Raw genomic sequence first — 18,529 nt, forward strand, 5'->3', positions numbered from 1 at the left:
CCCAAAACCCTCAGCACCCCCAACACTGTCAGTACCCCCAGAGGAGAACCCCAAGGCTCAGAAGGAGGGCGAAGACCCCCATGGGGCTGAGGTGGAGGCTCAGTCACCCACTGCCCCCATTTTCCAAGGAGGGTAATGGTGGGGCGGAGGGGGCTTCTCGGCCCCTTAATTCCCCGGTTAATCATTCATGGGGCCGGGACGCAGCAAATCCGCCCGTGCCGGGGCCGGGATTAGGCGGGCGAGCAGCGCTGCCCAGCCGGCGAGGGGCCCCGGCAGAGAGGGGGGGTCCCGCCGGGGGCAGCCCTGGCCGTGAGGAGGGATTTCCTGTGCAGGGGGGGCCGCTTCCCACAGCTGGCCGAGGAAAACACAACACGGGGATCTTCAGGTTGTGGTGGACCCCCCTCCCTCCTTGGCACGGTACCCCCAAATTCAGGGGGCAAGGGGGTGGTGGGGGGTGGCAGGGTGTGCTTGGGGGGTCGCAGCTCCCCGGGTTGGGGGGAAGGCGTCGAGGTTTCGGTGCTTGGCAGGGCGCCCCGGCACAGCTGCCTCCGGCCCGGGGCCGGGGGGGGGGGGGGGGCCGGAAGGGGCCGGGGCCGTTCCCAGCGCCGGGGGCAGGCGAGGGGCGAGCGGGGGCCAGCGTGGGGGGCTCCCCCTTCCCACGGGGGCACTGCTGGCACGTCCTGCTGGGGGGCACATGGCTGGTGACGGGTGTTTGGTGGGGTGTGAAGGGTTTGATCAGTGGGGCTGGGACCCCCCCAAGCTGGTGGTGGGTGCTGCCCCATGGGGGTGTTCAATGCTGGGGATGGAGGTGCTGGGTGTCATCCCCTTCCCGGGGGTCCTGGGGGGGCACCACTGCTGATTTGGGGCTATATTTAGTGTCTCTGCAGCAGAGCAGCAGGATGAATTTTATTGAGCGTGTTTCGGCTGAGTGTCTGCGCCCCAAGAGCAGCACAGCCCCTCTAAATCCCAAATCCCCCCAAATCAGGGTCAGCCACAGGGCACAGGGTCCTCACCCTTCTGGGGCAGTGCAGAGGGAGCTGTGGTGGCCCTGGTGGCACCTCACAGGGCACAGAGAGCTGGTGATGAATGCGAGAGGTCCATGCGCTCCAGAGGGGCCACAGGCAAACTCCAGCCCTGCCTCAGTTTCCCCACTGCGATGGGGGCTGCCAGGCAGCCTCGGGCAGGGGATTTGGGGACATGAGGTGGTGCTGAGACGGGGCTGGGGGCAGGCAAGCTCGGCCACGGCCTTATCGCGGGCAGACGGCTGCGGGGGGCCGCGGCCGTGCCGTGTTTGCTGAGGATAAAGTGTACGGAACAGGCGGGGAGGGCCGGGGGGGCCGTCACGCTGCCGCTGCCCCGCCACGCTGGGAGCGCCGGGCAGGCCAGGAGGGCCCCAGGGTGACCCAGGGAGCGGGGGGATCCGTGGGGGCTGTGGGGACACGGGGCTGTGGGGACCAGCGGAGCAGGAGGTCCTGGGGTGTCCCTCGGGGTTTGTGGGGACAGCCACCAGCAGTCCCAGGTGTCACTGGTGTCACTGTCCTCCATTCCCTGGGTGTCCCCATGACCTGGGGACCGCCATCCCCTGGAGATCCCTGTTCCCAGGGTAGCGCTGTCCCCTTGTTGTCCCCGTTCTGAGCAGCACCGTGCCCTGAGAGCCGCTGGGGACCCCCCTTCCCTGCACCCCCCGAGTATGGGAAAGCATCCCCTGGGCACACCCGTGCCGAGGAAACCTTCATCCCTTGGGGACCCTCCTCTCCCAGAAGCCTTCATCCCTTGGGGACCCCCATTCCCCTGGGTGTCACCGCACCGCCCCTGCAGCCCAGGGAGGGGGGTACCCACGGGGCTGGGGGCTGGGGGGCGGCCACACCGACCCCCTCGGGGGTCGCAGGGCCGAGCTGCGGGGCTGGGGGCGGGGGTGGGGGGCGGCAGAGCCGCTTTAAGCCCGGGCATGACGGGACGTGTAGTCCGGGGAGGAAAAGGGGGGGCTGGGAGCAGGGGCTGCTGGGAACGGGGGTGGGGTGGCACGGGCGGGTCGGGGGGCTCCGGGGGGCGACCCTCAGCGCCCTCCGCAGTGATCCCCCCGCGTTCCCGGTGCACGCCGCCATCCCCGGCCCCACAGCGGCTCCGGATGCGGCCCCACAGCGGGGTGCGACCCCCGTTCTCCCCCACATCCCCCGGGGGGCGCAGGGGCAGGGCCCCCCGACGTGCTGGTGTCCTGCGGGAGCGGATCCTGTGGCGTGGGGCTGAGTGCGACCTCCGTGCCTGGTGTGTGCCCCTCCCCGGGCCGGGCTGGGCACCGCGGGCTGTGGAGCTGCCCCCTGCCTCGTGGGCACTGTCACCAAGCCCCGTGGGGACCGTCCCAGATCTCCGTGAGCATCATCTCCACCCCACTGCCACCCAGCGAGGGCGCCGCGCCAGCCCTTCCTGGGTGCTGTCCCCAAATCCTGTGGGCAGCCTCTCCGGTCCCCAGTGTCACTATCACAGCATGGCCGTGGGCACCGTCCGCAGCCGTGCCCTGCCCTCGTGGACACCAGGTTGTCACTGTCACAGCATCCCCGTGGGTGCCGTTCCCAGTCCCTGTGGGCACCATCCCCACCCTGCCACGGGCATCCCCTGGGCCTCCCTGGGCACCATCTCCGCTCCCCCTCCGGTACAGCCCGCCACGCTGTGGTCGCCATCCCTCGTCCCCGTTGTCACTGTCACGACATCCCCGCGAGCACCGTCCCAAACCCCTGTGGCCACGGGCACCACCCCGGGGACGCTGTGGGCACAGTGCCCAGCTCCCCGTGGTGCCATCCCCAACTCCCTGGGCACTTCCCCTCGCCCCCCCCTGCCCACAGCCCCCCACCCTGCGCTCACCACCCCCCGTCCTCGTTGTCGCTGTCACCCCATCCCCGTGGGCACGGCCAGGGCTCCCATCACACACACACACATACACACACACACACACACTCACACCCTGCCACCGCCACCGTCCCCACCCCGCCATCCCGGGGTCACCCTGCCCCGGTACCCCCGTGGGTCCCCACGCGGGGCCGGGCGCGGCGGGTGCAGGGAGCGGCTGCGGCCGGCGGAGGGGGCTGCGGCCGCGGCGGAGCGGAGCGGGCGGGCGGCGGGGCCGGGGGAGGGAGGAGCCAGCGCCGTTCGTCCGCCGCCGCCGCCGCCGCTGCGCCCCGCTCCGCTCCGCGCCCCGCACCGCCGCTCCGAGCCCCGCTCCGCGCCCCGCACCGCCGCTCCGCGCCCGCCGCCGTCGACCTCAGGTACGGCCCGAGCGGCCCCGCCGGCCCGAGAGGCCCCGCCGCCCCCCGGTTGTTTACGGCCGCCCCCCCCGGGCCCCCCCGGCTGAGCACGGGCGCAGTTCGGTGCGTGGAATGGGGGGGCGGGCGGCGATCGCTCCGGGAGCCTCGGCACCCGCGGAGGGCTCGGGGGCCGCGAACCGCGAGGAAAAAACACGGGCAAAGATTTTTTTTTTTTTTTCTCTTGGAAAATCCGGGCGTTTGGCGTGGGGCGGGGGGGCCGCGTTCCCCCGTGGGGGGCGGGTGGGGGGGGGGGCACCGCGCCCCCCACCCCCAGCGCACCCGCGGCTGCTGCATGCGGGGCACGGCGCTGCCCCCCGCCCGCCACGCCGCGCCACGGGGGCAGCCCCCCCCCGGCCGTGGCCCCCCGGCCCCGCGGCCCCCCCGTGGCCGTGGCGTGGCGGCGTGGCGGGGTCCGGGCCGCGGCGTGGCTCTGCGGTGCTGGGCGCGGGGCCGCGCCGTGGGCAGGTCGCGGGGCCGGGCCGTGGGCAGGCCGTGGCCCTGTCGCGGCGGGGGGGGGAGGAACCGTGGACGGCCGGGCCGTGACGGCGCCGTGGGGTGTCCGTGAGGGTTTTAGGGACCGCTGTGTCCGCTCCCCCGCACCCACCCCGCAGGGCGGCAGGAATGCTGCGATTTTTTTTTATTTTGAAAATTTTAAATTGTTTTTTAAATTTTTATTTTTTTTTTTGCGCCGAGAGCGGAGCGCGGGGGGGGCGGTTCGGCCGCTCCCGGTTAGGGCGGGGGCAGCGGGGGGGGCGTCCCCGGTGCGGCGGGGTGGGAGGGGGGGGCTCGAGTCCCGCACCACGGGCTTCGCCCTGAGCGGGGCGCGGGGCGTGGCGGGGGCTCCCCTGTGCACGGCGCCCCGCGGTCCCGCGGGGTGTCCCCCACCCCAACCCGGGGGGGCGGATCCTGCCCCGGTCCGGTGTCGCCGCCGGGGTTAGGGATGCGGTCCCAACCGGACTCTGGCGCGTCCCCGCTGTGCGATGCGGGGAAACTGAGGCAGGGGCGGGCGGGCGCCACGGCCAAGGTCACCCCGGGACCGCGACCTTCAGCCGTGACCCCCCCGCCCGGGACTGCCACCGGCACCGACACCGGAGCCGCACCGGGAGGCCGGGCAGCGCCTCACCCCGCCTGACCCCCGACGGCACCGGGGACCCCCGCGGCTCCGCTGCAGCGCTAAGGGGGCTGGGGCCGCGGTGGGGCGCGGGCAAACCCCGGTGGAACCGGTTTGGGGGGGCTCCCCTGCCCGGGGGTCTTGGCGCAGGGTGGGGACGAGGCGCGTCCCCCCCTCCCCAGGGCAGTTCGGTGCGGCTGCGTGCGCCCCCCGCATTGGTGCGGGCCCCGGGAGCGGGATCCTCGCGTGGGGGCTCCCCGGGCACCCCTTTCCCTCCCGCGGCCGTGACCTTCGCGGGGTCGCCCCGCGCTCGGGTTCGCGGAGCGGGGAGCGCGGGCCGTGCGCTCCCGGTGTCCCCGGTGTCCCGCACCCTGCGGAGCGGGCACGGGAGGGCTGCGGGCGCACCCCCGACCCCTCCTGACGGGCGGCGGCTGCAGGAAGCGGGACCCCCCCCCCCGCCCCAATCTCCCGGCTCCGCTCCTCGCCCCACCAGCGCGTTCCCGGGTCAGCGGACACCGAGGCAGCGGCGGGGCCGCCCCGGGGGTCCCATCCCGCGGACCCCCGGCCCCGCCGGACCCCGCGCAGCCGCCGGTGCATGGGGGCGGGGCCGGACGCCTGGGTGCCCCTCCGGACTGGGGGGGAAGAGGAGAAGGAGGAGGAGGAGAAGGGGGGGCGCGGTGTAGGCGAAGGCGGGCGCGGGCTGCGCTGCCAGGGCCCCGCTCAGGCTGGGTGCGGGCGGGGGGCGCGGCGGGGTCGGTGCCGGTCGGGGTGTCCCCCGCGCTGCAGACCCTCGGACAGGGTCGGGTGGCTGCAGGAACGCTGCGAGCACTGTCCCGTGTGTCCCCTTCTCAAGGGGGACACGGTCCCGGTGCCGTGTCCCGGTGCCTGTCCCTGTGTCCCCTCGTGGGTGCCCGCGCTGGGCACCTCGTGGCGGCCACCTGCCCCCCTTCAAGCAGGGGGAGGGGACCCAGGAGCTCCCCCCCCCCCGTCCCCGTGCACGTGAACCAGAGCCCCCGATTTAGAAACGTCCCATGCCGTGCCAAGGGCTGAGAATAGCTCCCGGCGTCCCGGCACACCTCCTGGGGCCAGGGGCACCCCGCGGGGCTCGGGGCCCGCAGCCACCCCAAAGAGCTGAGCCTGGGCACACTCAGCACACACCAGGTGCTCGGGGGTCACCCTCTTGGGTGACCTCTGCAGCCTGGACAAGCTGTGACAGCGGGAGGAGGCACATCCTGTGTGCTGGCACAGGGGACACGCTGCTGGGGATAGGGGACTGTGGCTCTTTCTCTGCCAGGCAGCTCCGGTGGGATGGGGAAAAGGAGGCACAGCTGAATGCTCACACACGGCAGGAAGGAGTGGCTGGAGTGGCCTTGGTTAGATGCAGAGTTTTGGGAATCCTGGGGGCCTTGGTTGGATGCAGTTTTGGCAATCCTGGGGGCCTTGGTTGGATGCAGAGTTCCTGGCAATCCTGGGGGCCTTGGTTGGATGCAGTTTTGGGAATCCTGGGGGCCTTGGTTGGATGTAGTTTTGGGAATCCTGGGGGCCTTGGTTGGATGCAGAATTTTGGGAATCCTGGGGGCTTTGATTGGATGCAGAGTTCCTGGCAATCCTGGGGGCTGCAGGGCCAGGGCTGGGTCGTGGTGCAGGTCCCCTCTGTGGTGATGCAGGACCTGTAGGACACAGGACCTGTCAGAGGCTCAAGGCCACAACGTTGGGTGCCCTGTCAGTGTCGGGACAGGTCACCAGCCCTGCAGCCACCAGCTGTCCTACGAGTGGTGGCTTCAATGAGCCGTGAGCCACAGGGAGGACTCAAACCCGGGCTCAGCCATCCTTTGTGGGGAGGGGGCACCATGCAGCGCCGCCATGGCACTGGGTGGGCTGCCCTGATGTCAGGCCCGTGGCATCCCCCTTGCTCGGGTTGCCCAGCTGCTGTGCATGCCTGGGATTCCTGCAGCCTCCTGACACGGCACAGCACGGCACAGCGCGCTGTCCCCACTGCCACACGTGCCCGCAGCGCTGCATGGCACTGGGTGTGATGGTGTGCCGGGCACTGGCACAGGTGTGTGACAACAGCAGCCGCAGACACGCGTGTGGCGCTTGGCACGGCCTCACACACGGGCATCGGCGCGTGCCGGGTGCCGCCAGCCGTGGCACGGCAGGTGCCCCGTGCCTGGCCACACTCCCACGGCACGGCCGTGCCAGCCGGTGCAGCCAGGGTTTTCAGGCAGATCTGTGCCAGCCTGGTGCCCACCGTGACGCTGCCCGGGTGCCCACCGTGACACTGCCCCAGTGCCCAGTGTGACAGTGCCCTGGTGCCCACCGTGACACCGCAGTGCCCGCGGTGACAGTGCCCCGGTGCCCACCGTGACGCCACAGTGCCCAGTGTGACAGTGCCCTGGTGCCCACCGTGACACTGCCCCGGTGCCCGCATGGCCGGGGATCCCTGGCCGGCGGCCGCGGGGCTGCCCTGCCCCCAGCCCGTGCTAATCACGCTAATTGGCACCGTGGCTAAAGCGCTTAGGGCCTCACCTCCCTGACCCGGCTGGCAGCTGGGCTGGGGGGGCGCTGGGACCCCCGGAGCCCATCTGTGCTGGGGGGCAGGGACACGGCAGTGGCCCCGTGGGGCAGCCCCGGCACCCACAGAGGCGGTCAGTGCCTTTGTGGAGGGGTCTCCCATTGTCTGGGGGGTCCCGGGGTGGGGTCGTGGGGAGCGGGGTGCTGGGTGCCCCCGTTGGGGCGAGGTAGCTCCCGCCGTCGGGCCCAGCCCCGGACTTTGCCCCAGGGTTGTTTTCAGCCGCCTGCAACCACCCGACTCAGCAGAAACGCTCCCCTGGGCGTGGGGCTGGGCTGGGGGGGCGCCGGGGGGGCTCCCGCCGGCTGCCACCCCGCTCCCACCCAGCACCCACCCAGAGCACCTGGCGCTGCAGGTGGGACGCGCAGGTTTGGGTGCCGGCGGCGCAGGGTGGGCTGAGACCTGGCTGCGCTCATCACACGTGTCCCGCTGGAGGAGGAGGAGGAGGAAGAGGAGGAGGAGGAGGACGAGAAGAGCCGCCTCCCGTGTCTGTCTGTCTGTCTGGGCCGCCCCAGCGCGCCCGGGATTCCTCGAGTGACGGTTCCTGGAGCGGCACCGCAGGCTCCGCCGGGCGATCCCAGGGTGCCGGTGATGCCGCGGGTGTCAGGGGGCTGCTGGGGTCTCGCTGGGGTGGCGAACCCCGTCCTGAAACGCCGCCCCGTTTATCCCTAAACCTCTCTCGTTTGGGGCTGCACCCCCAGGCCACCTCAGCGGGGAAACTGAGGCGGGGCGGCCAAGCCCACCCAGCGCACGCCGGCTTTGGGGACAGCCCGTATTCCACCGCAGAGCGGTTCCAGCGCCACGTCGCTGCACCCCGAGCCCCACACATGCCCCGAGCGTGTCGGGGCTCTGCCGGGTCCCGGGGGAGAGGGGCGGGGGGCGGCGGGGGGGCCGGTGCCCGGCGGGGGCCGCGCAGCTCTGGATCCCTGCCAGTGCCTATACTTGGAAGTTCTCGGCGCGCCGTTCCCATATGGAACAAACATTTGCTGCTGCAGCCCCCGGCTCTATAGGTACCGCCGGCCCCAAACCCGGCCTGAGGCTGCGGGCGAGGGGCGTCCATTCCTCATAAGCCCCCCCCCCCGAAGTGGGGAGTGCACCCCGGGCTGGTGGGTGCGCTGCGTGCCTCAGTTTCCCTGAACAGGCTGCTGCAGGCGACGCCCCCTCCTCATTCTGGGGGACCCCTCGTGCGAACCCCATGTGCGGCGCGGGGTGCTCTGTGCACCCATGGGTGCAGCATCCCTCACCCCCCATCCTCCGCTGGTTGGGGTGCCCTCACCTAGGGGGGGGGCGACAGCGATGGGGGCCGGCGTGGGGGTGTCGGGGGGGCCCCCCAGCCCCGTCCGCCGCGTTTTAAATCCGCCGGAGGAATTTCTGTGGCGGCCAAGACAAACGTGACCTACTTTCTGCTGTCCCCGCGCGGAGCGGAGGAGCCCGGGGCTGGGCACCGCGCCCGCCGCCGCCCCCCCGCGCCCCCCCCGCCGCCGGCTCCGGGCCCCCCGCGCCCCTCGCACCGGGAGGGTCACCGGGGGGTCACGGGGAGGGAGGGGGGGTGTGAGCAGGGCCCCCCAATCGCACCCGTGGGATGTGGGCGCCGAGAGCCGGCGGTGCTGCTGCCGTCACTGGGGAGGGGGGTCTGGGGGTGCCCCCCGGTGCTGCCCGTGCCCTGACCCCCCACCCATCGTGTCTTTGCCACAGCAGAGCTCGCAGAGGAGGGATCGCCCGGAGCTCCGGCGCCCCCCATCCCGTAAGTGGCCGCCTGCCCCATAAATCGCCCCCCGCCCCATAATTCACCCTCAGTCCCGGATTTTGGGGTGTTCAGCTGTGCAGTGAACATTGCTGCCCTTTTTGGGGTGTTCAGCTGTGCAGCGAACATTGCTGCCCTTTGCACCCCCTGCCCCAATTCTCTCCCCTCCTCTTGGGGACCCCCAGCCCTGCCCCAAAGGTGGGGGGAGCTCCCATCTGTGCGTGCTTGTGCTTTGCTGCACACTCCCAGCCCTGGGCACGTTCTCACACAGCCTTGCACCCCTGGGTGTGCTTTTGCACACCCACCCACGCCTGTGCACGCTCACAGAGCCTTGCACAGCCCTGCACACGCTCTCACACACGCCTTCCCTGCTGCCACAGCCTCACACAGCTGTACATGCTCTTGCACACCCATGCACGCGTTCACACATGCCCTGCACATCTGTGCATGCTCTCACACACCTGTACATGTTCTTGCACACCTGTGCATGCTCTCACACACCTGTACATGTTCTTGCACACCCATGCACGCTCTCACATGTGCCCTGCATGCTCTCCCACGGCGTGGCACACCCGTGCACACGCTCACACACTTGTGCACATTCTCATACATCTCTGCACGCTCTTCCCCAACCCTGCACACTCTTCCCCTCCCTGAATGCTCCCACAGCCTTGCACACCTGTGCATTTCTCACACCCGTGTGCATTTCAGCCCCCCGTGTGCGTTTCACCCCGCTGTGCCCTCTGGCCCAGCCCCGCTGCTGTCACACCCTGCACGTCGCTCCCTCCTTGACTTCTCACACGTCCCTCATGCCCTTGCCCAGCCCTGACCGCCCTTACACACTCCACACACCCTTGCACGCTCACACCCACCCCCATCACCATCCACACCTCCCGGGGGTGCCCCATACCCCCCACCCCTGCCTGGGGGTCCCCTCTGTGTCCCCTGGGGCTGGTCCCACCCCTCTCCCGGCGCTTTGGGCTGTACTCTGCCATCCCGCAGGGTCCGGCCCGGGATGCTGCGCGGTGCTGAGCACTGAGGGGCACCATGGGGTGCGCGGCGTAGCCCCCCGCCGTGGCCCCCCCCCCCGGCCGTGGCCACCCCGCCGTGGCCCCCGCGTGGCGCCGGAGCCCCCCCCCGGTCGGTGCTGAGCGCTCCTTGATGGAATTGCGGTGAATGGAACAGAAGCCCAGCACCCTGGACCCGCTGTCGGAGCCAGAGGACACCCGGTGAGCGCCCAGCCCGGCGCGGGGACACGTGTGGCACTGCTTGGGGTGGCACTGCGCGTCCCTGCGCCCTCTGTGTCCGAATGTCGTGTGTGTCCCCAAGTGTCCCTATACCTGATGCACCCCTGTGCCCACCGTGTCCCTTGTATCGTCGTGCCCGGTGTGTCCCTGTGCCCACTCTGTCCCTTGTATTGTGCCTGGTGTGTCCCTCTGCCCACTGTGTCCCTTGTATCGTCGTGCCCGGTGTGTCCCTTGTGTCCTCGTGCCCGCTGTGTCCCCCTACACGGTCATTTATGTGTCCCTGTGTCCTGGGTGTCCCTCGTGTCCCCGTCCCCCCCGCGTGTCCCCACGCACGTTCCGTGGGTGTCCCCATGTCCTGTGCACCCCAGCCCCACCCTGTACCCCACATGTCCCCAACCGTCCCTCCCGTTCTGGGGATCATCCCCACGTGTCCTGGGTGTCCCCCTGCACCCCGCGTGTCACCAGGTGTCCCCATGCCCAGGTATCCCCCCATGGTGTCCCTCCCCCCCCCCCACTCGTGCTTCTCCCCGCGGGGGCCCCGAGCCCCCCCACCATGCCGGGGCTGTTTCGGGGTCACCTTGGGCTGAAGCCCCCCCTGATGGCGGGTGTGTGTGGGGTCTCCGTGTCGCCCCCCCCCCCTCCACCGCAGGTGCCCCTCCCCCCCCGCGGGGCCGGGCGCGCGCGGACCCCCGCCGCCCGCCATTGGCTGAGCCCCCGATGACGTCACTTCCCCGCTCAGCCAAAAGGACATTTTGTCTTTGACTGTGAATGAGCCCCTCCCCCCACCCGCCCCTCCCCCCCACCCTTCCCCCGCCCCTCCCCCACCCCCCCACCCTTCCCCTTCCCCTCCCCCACCCGCCACCTTTCCCTTCCCCTCCTTCCCCCCCCCAGGGGCGGTGCCGTGTCCCGGGGGGGGGGTCCCGGTCCCGGGAGGGCTGTTCTGGGGGGGGGGGTCCCCAGAGCCATCTCCAACCCCCCCCAGCCGCACCCACCCGTGACATCGCCGCGTTGGGACCCCCGGGCGGGGGCTGCAGGGAAGGGGATCCGAGGGGGATTTTGGGGCGCTGTTGGAATTTTTGGGGGGACAGCGGGAATCCGTAGGCACCGTCCCAGCCTGTGACCCCCCCCCCTTCCGCTCCCGCAGGTGGCTGGATGGGAAGCGCAAAAGAAAGAGCAGCCAATGTTTGGTGAAGAGCAGCATGTCAGGTACGGGGGGGCACCCGCGGCTCCCGCTGAACCCCCCCGGGCACCGCATGAACCCCGCTGGGCACCCCCGGCTCACCCGGGCACCCCCTGAACCCTGCTGGGCACCCCCGGCTCACCCAGGCACCTCATGCGTCACCCTGGGGGCCCCGAATTCTTGCCAGGGTCCCCATGTGTCACCTGGGTCCCCCAAAGTCTGTGCACACCCCTCGTCCACGATGGGCACCCCAAGATTGCTGTGTCTGCGCACCCCAATGTCCCACGGGCACCCCTGGGTTCCCCAGAGTCGCACGGACACCCCTTGTCCCCAGTGGGCACCCCAAGATTCCTATATCTGTGCATCCCAATGTCCCACGGACACCCCTGGGCTCCCCGGAGTCTCACGGACACCCCTTGTCCCCTGTGGGCACCCCAATGTCCCACGGGCACCCCAGATCTCGGCTGGGCTCCCCAGAGTCCCACGGACACCCCTTGTCCCCTGTGGGCACCCCAAGATTGCTGTGTCTGCGCACCCCAATGTCCCACGGGCACCCCAGATCTCGGCTGGGTTCCCCAGAGTCCCACGGACACCCCGTGTTCCCTGTGGGCACTCCAATGTCCCACGGACACCCTTGGGTTCCCCAGAGTCCCACGGACACCCCGTGTCCCTTGTGGGCACCCCAATGTCCCACGGACACCCCTGGGTTCCCCGGAGTCCCACGGACACCCCGTGTCTCCTGTGGGCACCCCAATGTCCCACGGACACCCCTGGGTTCCCCGGAGTCCCACGGACACCCCGTGTCCCCTGTGGGCGCCCCAGGAGCTCCCATGTCCTTGCCAGGCTCGCAGGGACACCCCCCCCTATCCCGGGCACCCCAAAATCCCTCCCTGCGCCCCACATCCCTGCAGGGTCCCCCTGGGTCTCCGACCGCGGCGCTATCGGGGCGGCAGCGCCCTGGGGTGGGCGATAAGGGGGGCCCCGCGGGCGCTGCCCCCCGCCCTGCCCCATTCCCCAGCGGGGAGCGGCCGGCGCCGGCGGGAGCTGCCGGGGGGGAACCGGGGGGAACCGGGCGTGCGGCTCCCGCCCATCCCCTGCGCCTTCCCCGCTCCCTGAATGGGGGGAACACCCGGGGACCCCCACGTGCAGCACCTGCAGAGCGCCACAGGGGTCCCCACGCCTGCGTTTGCGGGGTGCAGCAATCCCGGACACCCCCCGAATTGTGGGGGGCACTCAGGCGTTCAGCCCCCTCCCCATCTCCCCCACCCCGTGGGGATTGCCACTTCCAGCCCCCCCAAAACACGAGGGGGGGACAGGAGGGTGCTGGGGTCCTGCTGATGATCCGTGCCTCAGTTTCCCTGAGCGGTTGGCGGTGGGGAGGCTGGGGGGGCTCTGCTCCCCGGACAGCAGCGGGGACAGTGTGTCTTTGTGTGCCAGGGGGACAGGGACCCCCCCTGCTGCCGGTTAATGGATAATGGGGGCTTTATTGGTGCGGGGGGCTCGGGCACACCCCAGAGTTAACCCTTCCCATGCCGGGACAGGGAGAGGGGTGGGGCAGACAGCGCTGGGTGCAGACAGAGGGGAAACTGAGGCACAGAGAGGGGAGGGTGTACTGGGCATCCCTGGCATGGAGGGTGATGCTGCTTGTGCCAGGGGTTTCTGATGTGGGGTGTGCAGAGAGTCCCTGATTTAGGGCTCCTGGGGGGCTCTGATTTGGGGTGTGCAGGGGGTCCCTGATTCAGGGTTTTCTCAGGGGTCCCTGATGTGGGGTGTGTGGGAGGGTCGCTGGTACAGGGTGCTCCAGGGGTCTCTGACTTGGGGTTTCTGGGGGTCCACATGTGGGGTGTGCAGAGGGTCACTGGTACAGGGCGCTCCAGGGGGTTCCCCTGTCATGGGACACTCCAGGGGCCACTGACTTGGGGTGCCCTGGGGGTCTCTGTCCTTGGAATTTCCATCATGGGGTGCTCTGGGGGTCCCTGACATTGGAATTTCTGTCATGGGGTGCCCTGGGGGTCCCTGACATTGGAATTTCCGTCATGGGGTGCCCTGGGGGTCCCTGACATTGGAATTTCCATCATGGGGTGCCCTGGGGGTCCCTGACATTGGAATTTCCATCATGGGGTTCTCTGGGGGTCTCTGTCATGGAGCACCCCACAAGTCCCAGCTGTAGGGGGCCCTGCCCCGGGGTGCCCTGGGGGTCCCTGACTCGGGGGTCCCCCCAGGGTACATCCCTAGTTACCTGGACAAAGATGAACAGTGCGTGGTGTGCGGGGACAAGGCCACCGGCTACCACTACCGCTGCATCACCTGCGAGGGCTGCAAGGTGAGCTGGGGCAGGGGGCATTTGGGGGGCTCAGGGGGGCCTCAGCAGGGCTCACTGTGTACCCCCCCTTTCGCCCTCCCCAGGGATTTTTCCGTCGGACCATCCAGAAGAACTTGCACCCCACCTACTCGTGCAAATACGATGGGTGCTGCGTCATCGACAAGATCACCCGCAACCAGTGCCAGCTGTGCCGCTTCAAGAAGTGCATCTCCGTGGGCATGGCCATGGACTGTGAGTTGGGGGGCACTGGGGGGCTCGGCTGGTGGGGCAGGTTGGGGTCCTGGCATTGTGGGGCACATTGGGGTACTCAGATCAGCTGCAGGACCCCAGGGAAGGTTGGGGTCCTGGCACTTTGGGGTGCAATGGGGTACCCAGATCAGCTGCAGAACTCCAGGGCAGGTTGGAGTTCCAGCACTTTGGGGTACCCAGTTTTGCTGCAGGACCCCAGGGCAGGTTGGGGTCCTGGCACTTTGGGGTACCCAGTTGAGCTGCAGGACCCCAGGGCAGGTTGGGGCCCTGGCATTTTGGGGTGCACAGATCAGCTGTAGGACCCCCCCAGAGCAGGTTGGAGTCCCAGCACCGTGGGGCATTTTGGGGTACCCAGATCAACTGCAGGAGCAATCTGGGATTTCAGATGCTGCAGTGGGGTGGGATGCACGAATGGGGCGTCCTTGCTGATTGTGGGGGTCCCAGATGATAGTGGGGGGCTTTGGGGAGGTTGATTGGGCTCGTGGTGCTATGGGGTGAGTTTGGATGCCCGGAGCAGCCACAGGAGGAGGCTGGGGGGTCACTGTGGGGTGGGGTCCTGACATTGTGGGGCACATTGGGGTACCCAGATCAGCTGCAGGAGCAGGCTGGGATCTCAGATGCAGCAGTGGGGTGAGATGGATGAATGGGGGGAGTCCCAGATGATAGCGGGGGGCTTTGAGGAGGTGGGTTGGGGTCGTGGTGCTATGGGGTGAGTTGGGATGCCCGGAGCAGCAGGAGGAGGCTGGGGGGTCACTGTGGGTGCAGCTGTGGGGTGCATTGTGAGGGGATCCCTGCTGATGCTGGGGGTCACTGTGGGTGCAGCTATGGGGTGCATTGTGAGGGGATCCCCACTGATGCTGGGGGGTCACTGTGGGTGCAGCTGTGGGGTGCACAACTTGGGGGATCCCTGCTGATTCTGAGGGTCACTGTGGGTGCAGCTGGGGGGTGCATTGTGAGGGGATCCTCGCTGATTCTGGGGGTGCAGCTGTGGGGTGCACAACTTGGGGGATCCCCGCTGATTCTGGGGGTCCCGGCAGTGGTGCTGGATGACTCCAAGCGGGTAGCCAAGAGGAAGCTGATCGAGGAGAACCGGGAGCGGCGGCGGAAGGAGGAGATGATCAAATCCCTGCAGCACCGCCCCAACCCCAGCGCCGAGGAGTGGGAGCTGATCCACGTCGTGACAGAAGCCCACCGCAGCACCAATGCCCAGGGCAGCCACTGGAAGCAGAAGCGGAAATTCCTGGTGAGGGGATGCAGTGGAGGGGCTCTGTCATCACCTCGGGCGCTCGGCACACACGTGGTGGCAGTGCCAGGGTTTGCGATGTCACCGTGTCCTTGGGCACTCGAGGGGGGTTGGGACATTGCTCGGCGTCCTTGAGCTGGTCACCCCCAAAGGGTTCAGGGGTGAGCAGTGACCGAAGGGGACAGCTGTGCCCGCGGGTGGCCCTGGGCTGGCCCTGCCGCTGGCCCTGTCGCTGTCCCTGTCATGCAGCTCCCTCTCCTGGCTGCTGCACCGGCCCTGCCACGGCTGTTCCCGGTGACATGGGGGCCCCAGAGGGGGGGCAGGGTCACATCATGGCCTCACAGGGGTCCCAGGGAGGGGGAGCAGGGTCACACTGCACCCCCAACACCACTGCCCACCACGGGGGTCCCAGAGGGGGGCACGGTCACACTGCACCCCCATGTGCCACTGTCCACTGTGGGGGTCACGGAGGGGAAAGAGTCACTCTGCACCCCCTAACACCACTGTGGGGGCCACACGTTGGTCACACCATGGTCACCCCACACCCCCAGTGCCACTGTGTGTGTCCCAGGGCGGGACATGGTCACCCCACACCCCCAGTGCCACCATGGGTATCCCAGAGGGTGACCCAGTCACACTGCATGCCCAAACCCAATGTCCACCATGGGGGACACAGTCACACTGCACCCCCAATGCCCCCAATGCTATGGGGTCCCAGGGGTGGCACGGTCACACCACACTCCCCAATGCCACCACGGTGATCCCAGAGGACACGTGGTGACGTGACACCCCCCAACACCACCGTGTCCCCCACAGCCTGAGGACATCGGCCAGTCCCCTATGGCCTCCATGCCTGACGGGGACAAAGTCGACCTGGAGGCGTTCAGCGAGTTTACAAAAATCATCACCCCGGCCATCACCCGCGTGGTCGACTTTGCCAAAAAACTGCCCATGTTTTCAGAGGTAACGCAGGCTGGGGACTTTGGGAGGCGTGGGGTGCTCTGCCCAGGGTCTAAATCACACCAAACCCCCCCAAAACTGCCCCCAGCTGCCTTGTGAGGACCAGATCATCCTGCTGAAGGGGTGCTGCATGGAGATCATGTCGCTGCGGGCGGCCGTGCGCTACGACCCCGAGAGCGAGACGCTGACGCTGAGCGGGGAGATGGCGGTGAAACGGGAGCAGCTCAAGAACGGCGGCCTCGGCGTCGTCTCCGATGCCATCTTCGACCTGGGCAAGTCCCTCTCTGCCTTCAACCTGGATGACACCGAGGTGGCCCTGCTCCAGGCTGTGCTGCTCATGTCCTCAGGTAAGGGGGTGATGGGTGCCCCCGTGCCCAGGGAGTCAGGGGGTTTGTTGGGTGGGCACCCCAATGCTCAGAGTTCTCGCTGTTCTGGGGAGGGGTTGGGTGGGCACCTTGATGCCAGAGAACCCCTGCAGGTTTGGGGGGAATTGGGTGGGCACCCCAATGCTCAGAGGGTGTGCATGGGGATTTTCATATTGACATCTCTTTGCCCGCAACCCCCAACATTTGGAGGTGCATTGGGTGGGCACTGCCATGCCCAGAGGGTATCCATGGGGATTGTTGTGTTGGCACCTCTTTGCCTACAACCCCCATCATTTGGAGGTACATTAGGTGGGCACCCCAATGCCCAAAGTCTTCACTGTCCTGGGGGGTGTTGGGTGGGCACCCCAATGCCAGAGCCCCCAGAATTTGGAGGGGCATTAGGTGGGCACCCCAATGCCCAAAATCCTCCCTGTCCTAGGGGTGTGTTGGGTGGGCACCCCGATACCAGAGCCCCCCAACACCTTCAGAGTGCATTGGGTGGGAAATCATGGCCCCCTGGATTTTGGGTGGATTTGGGGTAGGCACCCCAATTCCGAGAGCTCCAGGAGCATGAAGAGGGCACCCAGGAGCACAGGCTGAGCCTCTTGGTCCCCTGGGCAACCCTGCCAGGTTGAGGTGGGTCTGTAGGGTGGGCACCCCAACAGCTAGGGGGTGTTTGGGACACTCAGCCCTATGAGAGGGACTCCTCCATGGGCAGGGAATGCCAGGACAGCAGGGAGAGATTTAAATTAACAGGGGAGATTGTGGTGGGGTATTGGGAAAAAATTCTTCTCTGTGAGGGTGGTGAGGACCTGACAAAGCGAAGTGTTTAAGGCCAGGCTGGATGGGGCTGGGAGCACCCTGGGACAGGGTGGAAGGTGGACAGTGGGAGGTGTCCCTGCCATCCACCCAAACCATTGCGTGCTTCCACCACCACCCCCTGACGATCCCTTGGGTTCCTGCAGACCGGACGGGGCTGATCTGCGTGGAGAAGATTGAGAAGTGCCAGGAGACCTACCTGCTGGCCTTTGAGCACTACATCAACTACCGCAAACACAACATTCCCCACTTCTGGCCCAAGCTGCTGATGAAGGTGACGGATCTGCGGATGATCGGCGCCTGCCACGCCAGCCGCTTCCTGCACATGAAGGTGGAGTGTCCCACCGAGCTCTTCCCCCCCCTCTTCCTCGAGGTCTTCGAGGACCAGGAGGTGTAGGGACGACACCACCCCCACCCTGTGCCCCCCCAAACCCCGCTCTGGCCCCCCCCAAATCTTTCTCGTGTCCCCCTGTAAGGACAAGGGGATGCTGTGCCCAGGGTGGGGGTCCTGCTGTGCCCCCCAACAGCCACCCCCCACCCTCCCACCCCCCGCCCCAGGACTTGACGAATTTTGTTTGTTTGCACAGGGAAGGGCCCCGACGGTCGAGCGTTCCCTTTATTGTCCTTCTCTTCGTAGATTATTATTTTTTAAGCATTTATTTCCCTCCCTGAGAGGCTAAAATATTAAACTAACTGCACTTTGGAAGGAGGAGGAGGAGGAGGAGGAGGAAGAGCAGGGAGGAGAGCAGGGGGCTCTGGGCTGCACAGGGAGAGGCTGCCCCGGCTGGGGGGCCGTGGCCATATGCACTTTTGGCCGGGCAGCAATTTGGGGGGCTGGGGTGGGGGCCAGGACCCTCCCCCATAGCAGGGCAGGGGCTGGGACCCCCATCCCCCATAGTGGGGTGAGGGCCAGGACCCCCCCCACAGCAAGGTGGGGGCACAGGGGGGGCACAGCAGTGGTGAGGGGGACCCCAGCCCATCGGGGTGCAGGGCTGGTGGACCCCCCCCCACCCTCCCAGCCCACTGGGTCTGCCCCGGCTGGGGTGACCCCCCTGTGTCCCCCCCTCTTATCCCCAAATTTGGGGCCAGAATTGGGGTTTTGGGGGGGGTTCTCTTGTCTTTTTTTGGGCTGAGAGGAGACGATTTTTGTGCCAAGCGCCGCGGATGGTGGGCGCTGCAGGACACTGGGGTGGGGGGGGTCGCTCCCTCCCCCCCAAACCCCCCCAATTTTCCGTTGTCCTTTTTTTTTTTTGTTGTTGTTTTTCCCCCCTTGTCCTCGTGGGTTTTGTCGTGTCCGTCAGGAGTTTGCAAAGGCCCCGGAGGCGCCGGCTGGGGGGGCTTTGGGTGCCCCCCCACTGCACTACTGCCCCCCCCCTCCCCGGCAGCAGCACTTTGGGGGGGCTGCACCCCCCAACTG

General features: G+C 68.3%; 2 protein-coding genes and 1 long non-coding RNA gene across 3 annotated transcripts; 2 read left to right on the forward strand and 1 right to left on the reverse strand.

Moving 5' to 3' along the window:
* Positions 1-230: 230 nt before the first annotated feature.
* Positions 231-2,708, reverse strand: LOC128940023 (proline-rich proteoglycan 2-like). Its single transcript, XM_054281348.1, has 4 exons — positions 2,704-2,708; positions 1,840-2,215; positions 1,244-1,429; positions 231-683 (listed from the first exon to the last, which is right to left on the reverse strand). The coding sequence occupies exons 1-4, from the start codon at positions 2,706-2,708 to the stop codon at positions 231-233; spliced, it is 1,020 nt and encodes a 339-aa protein (XP_054137323.1).
* Positions 2,709-3,198: 490 nt separating this feature from the next.
* On the forward strand, positions 3,199-9,815 carry LOC128940331 (uncharacterized). The gene is made up of 3 exons (XR_008483287.1): positions 3,199-3,260; positions 8,681-8,726; positions 9,729-9,815. It is a non-coding gene; the product is annotated as an uncharacterized LOC128940331 (long non-coding RNA).
* Positions 9,811-17,585, forward strand: THRA (thyroid hormone receptor alpha). The gene is made up of 8 exons (XM_054281671.1): positions 9,811-9,955; positions 11,118-11,179; positions 13,376-13,476; positions 13,560-13,707; positions 14,763-14,968; positions 15,785-15,931; positions 16,017-16,275; positions 17,259-17,585. The coding sequence occupies exons 1-8, from the start codon at positions 9,903-9,905 to the stop codon at positions 17,507-17,509; spliced, it is 1,227 nt and encodes a 408-aa protein (XP_054137646.1). The 5' UTR covers positions 9,811-9,902; the 3' UTR covers positions 17,510-17,585.
* The last annotated feature ends 944 nt before the right edge of the window (positions 17,586-18,529 follow it).

The sequence above is a fragment of the Melozone crissalis genome, unplaced genomic scaffold (assembly GCF_028551555.1).
Source record: "Melozone crissalis strain CALT ecotype California unplaced genomic scaffold, PUWL_Pcris_2 ptg000032l_1, whole genome shotgun sequence".
NCBI lineage: Eukaryota > Metazoa > Chordata > Aves > Passeriformes > Passerellidae > Melozone > Melozone crissalis.

Coding starts and splice junctions, on each gene's coding strand:
- LOC128940023 (XM_054281348.1), bottom strand. Junction 1,430..1,839: donor GCCCCCCAGCCCCCAGCCCC/GTGGGTACCCCC, acceptor GTGTCCCCACAG/CCCCCACGGATCCCCCCGCT. Junction 684..1,243: donor CGTCTGCCCGCGATAAGGCC/GTGGCCGAGCTT, acceptor TGTGCCCCCCAG/CAGGACGTGCCAGCAGTGCC.
- THRA (XM_054281671.1), top strand. CDS start 9,903: ATGGAACAGAAGCCCAGCACCCTGGACCCGCTGTCGGAGCCAGAGGAC. Junction 11,180..13,375: donor GGTGAAGAGCAGCATGTCAG/GTACGGGGGGGC, acceptor GGGTCCCCCCAG/GGTACATCCCTAGTTACCTG. Junction 13,477..13,559: donor TCACCTGCGAGGGCTGCAAG/GTGAGCTGGGGC, acceptor CGCCCTCCCCAG/GGATTTTTCCGTCGGACCAT.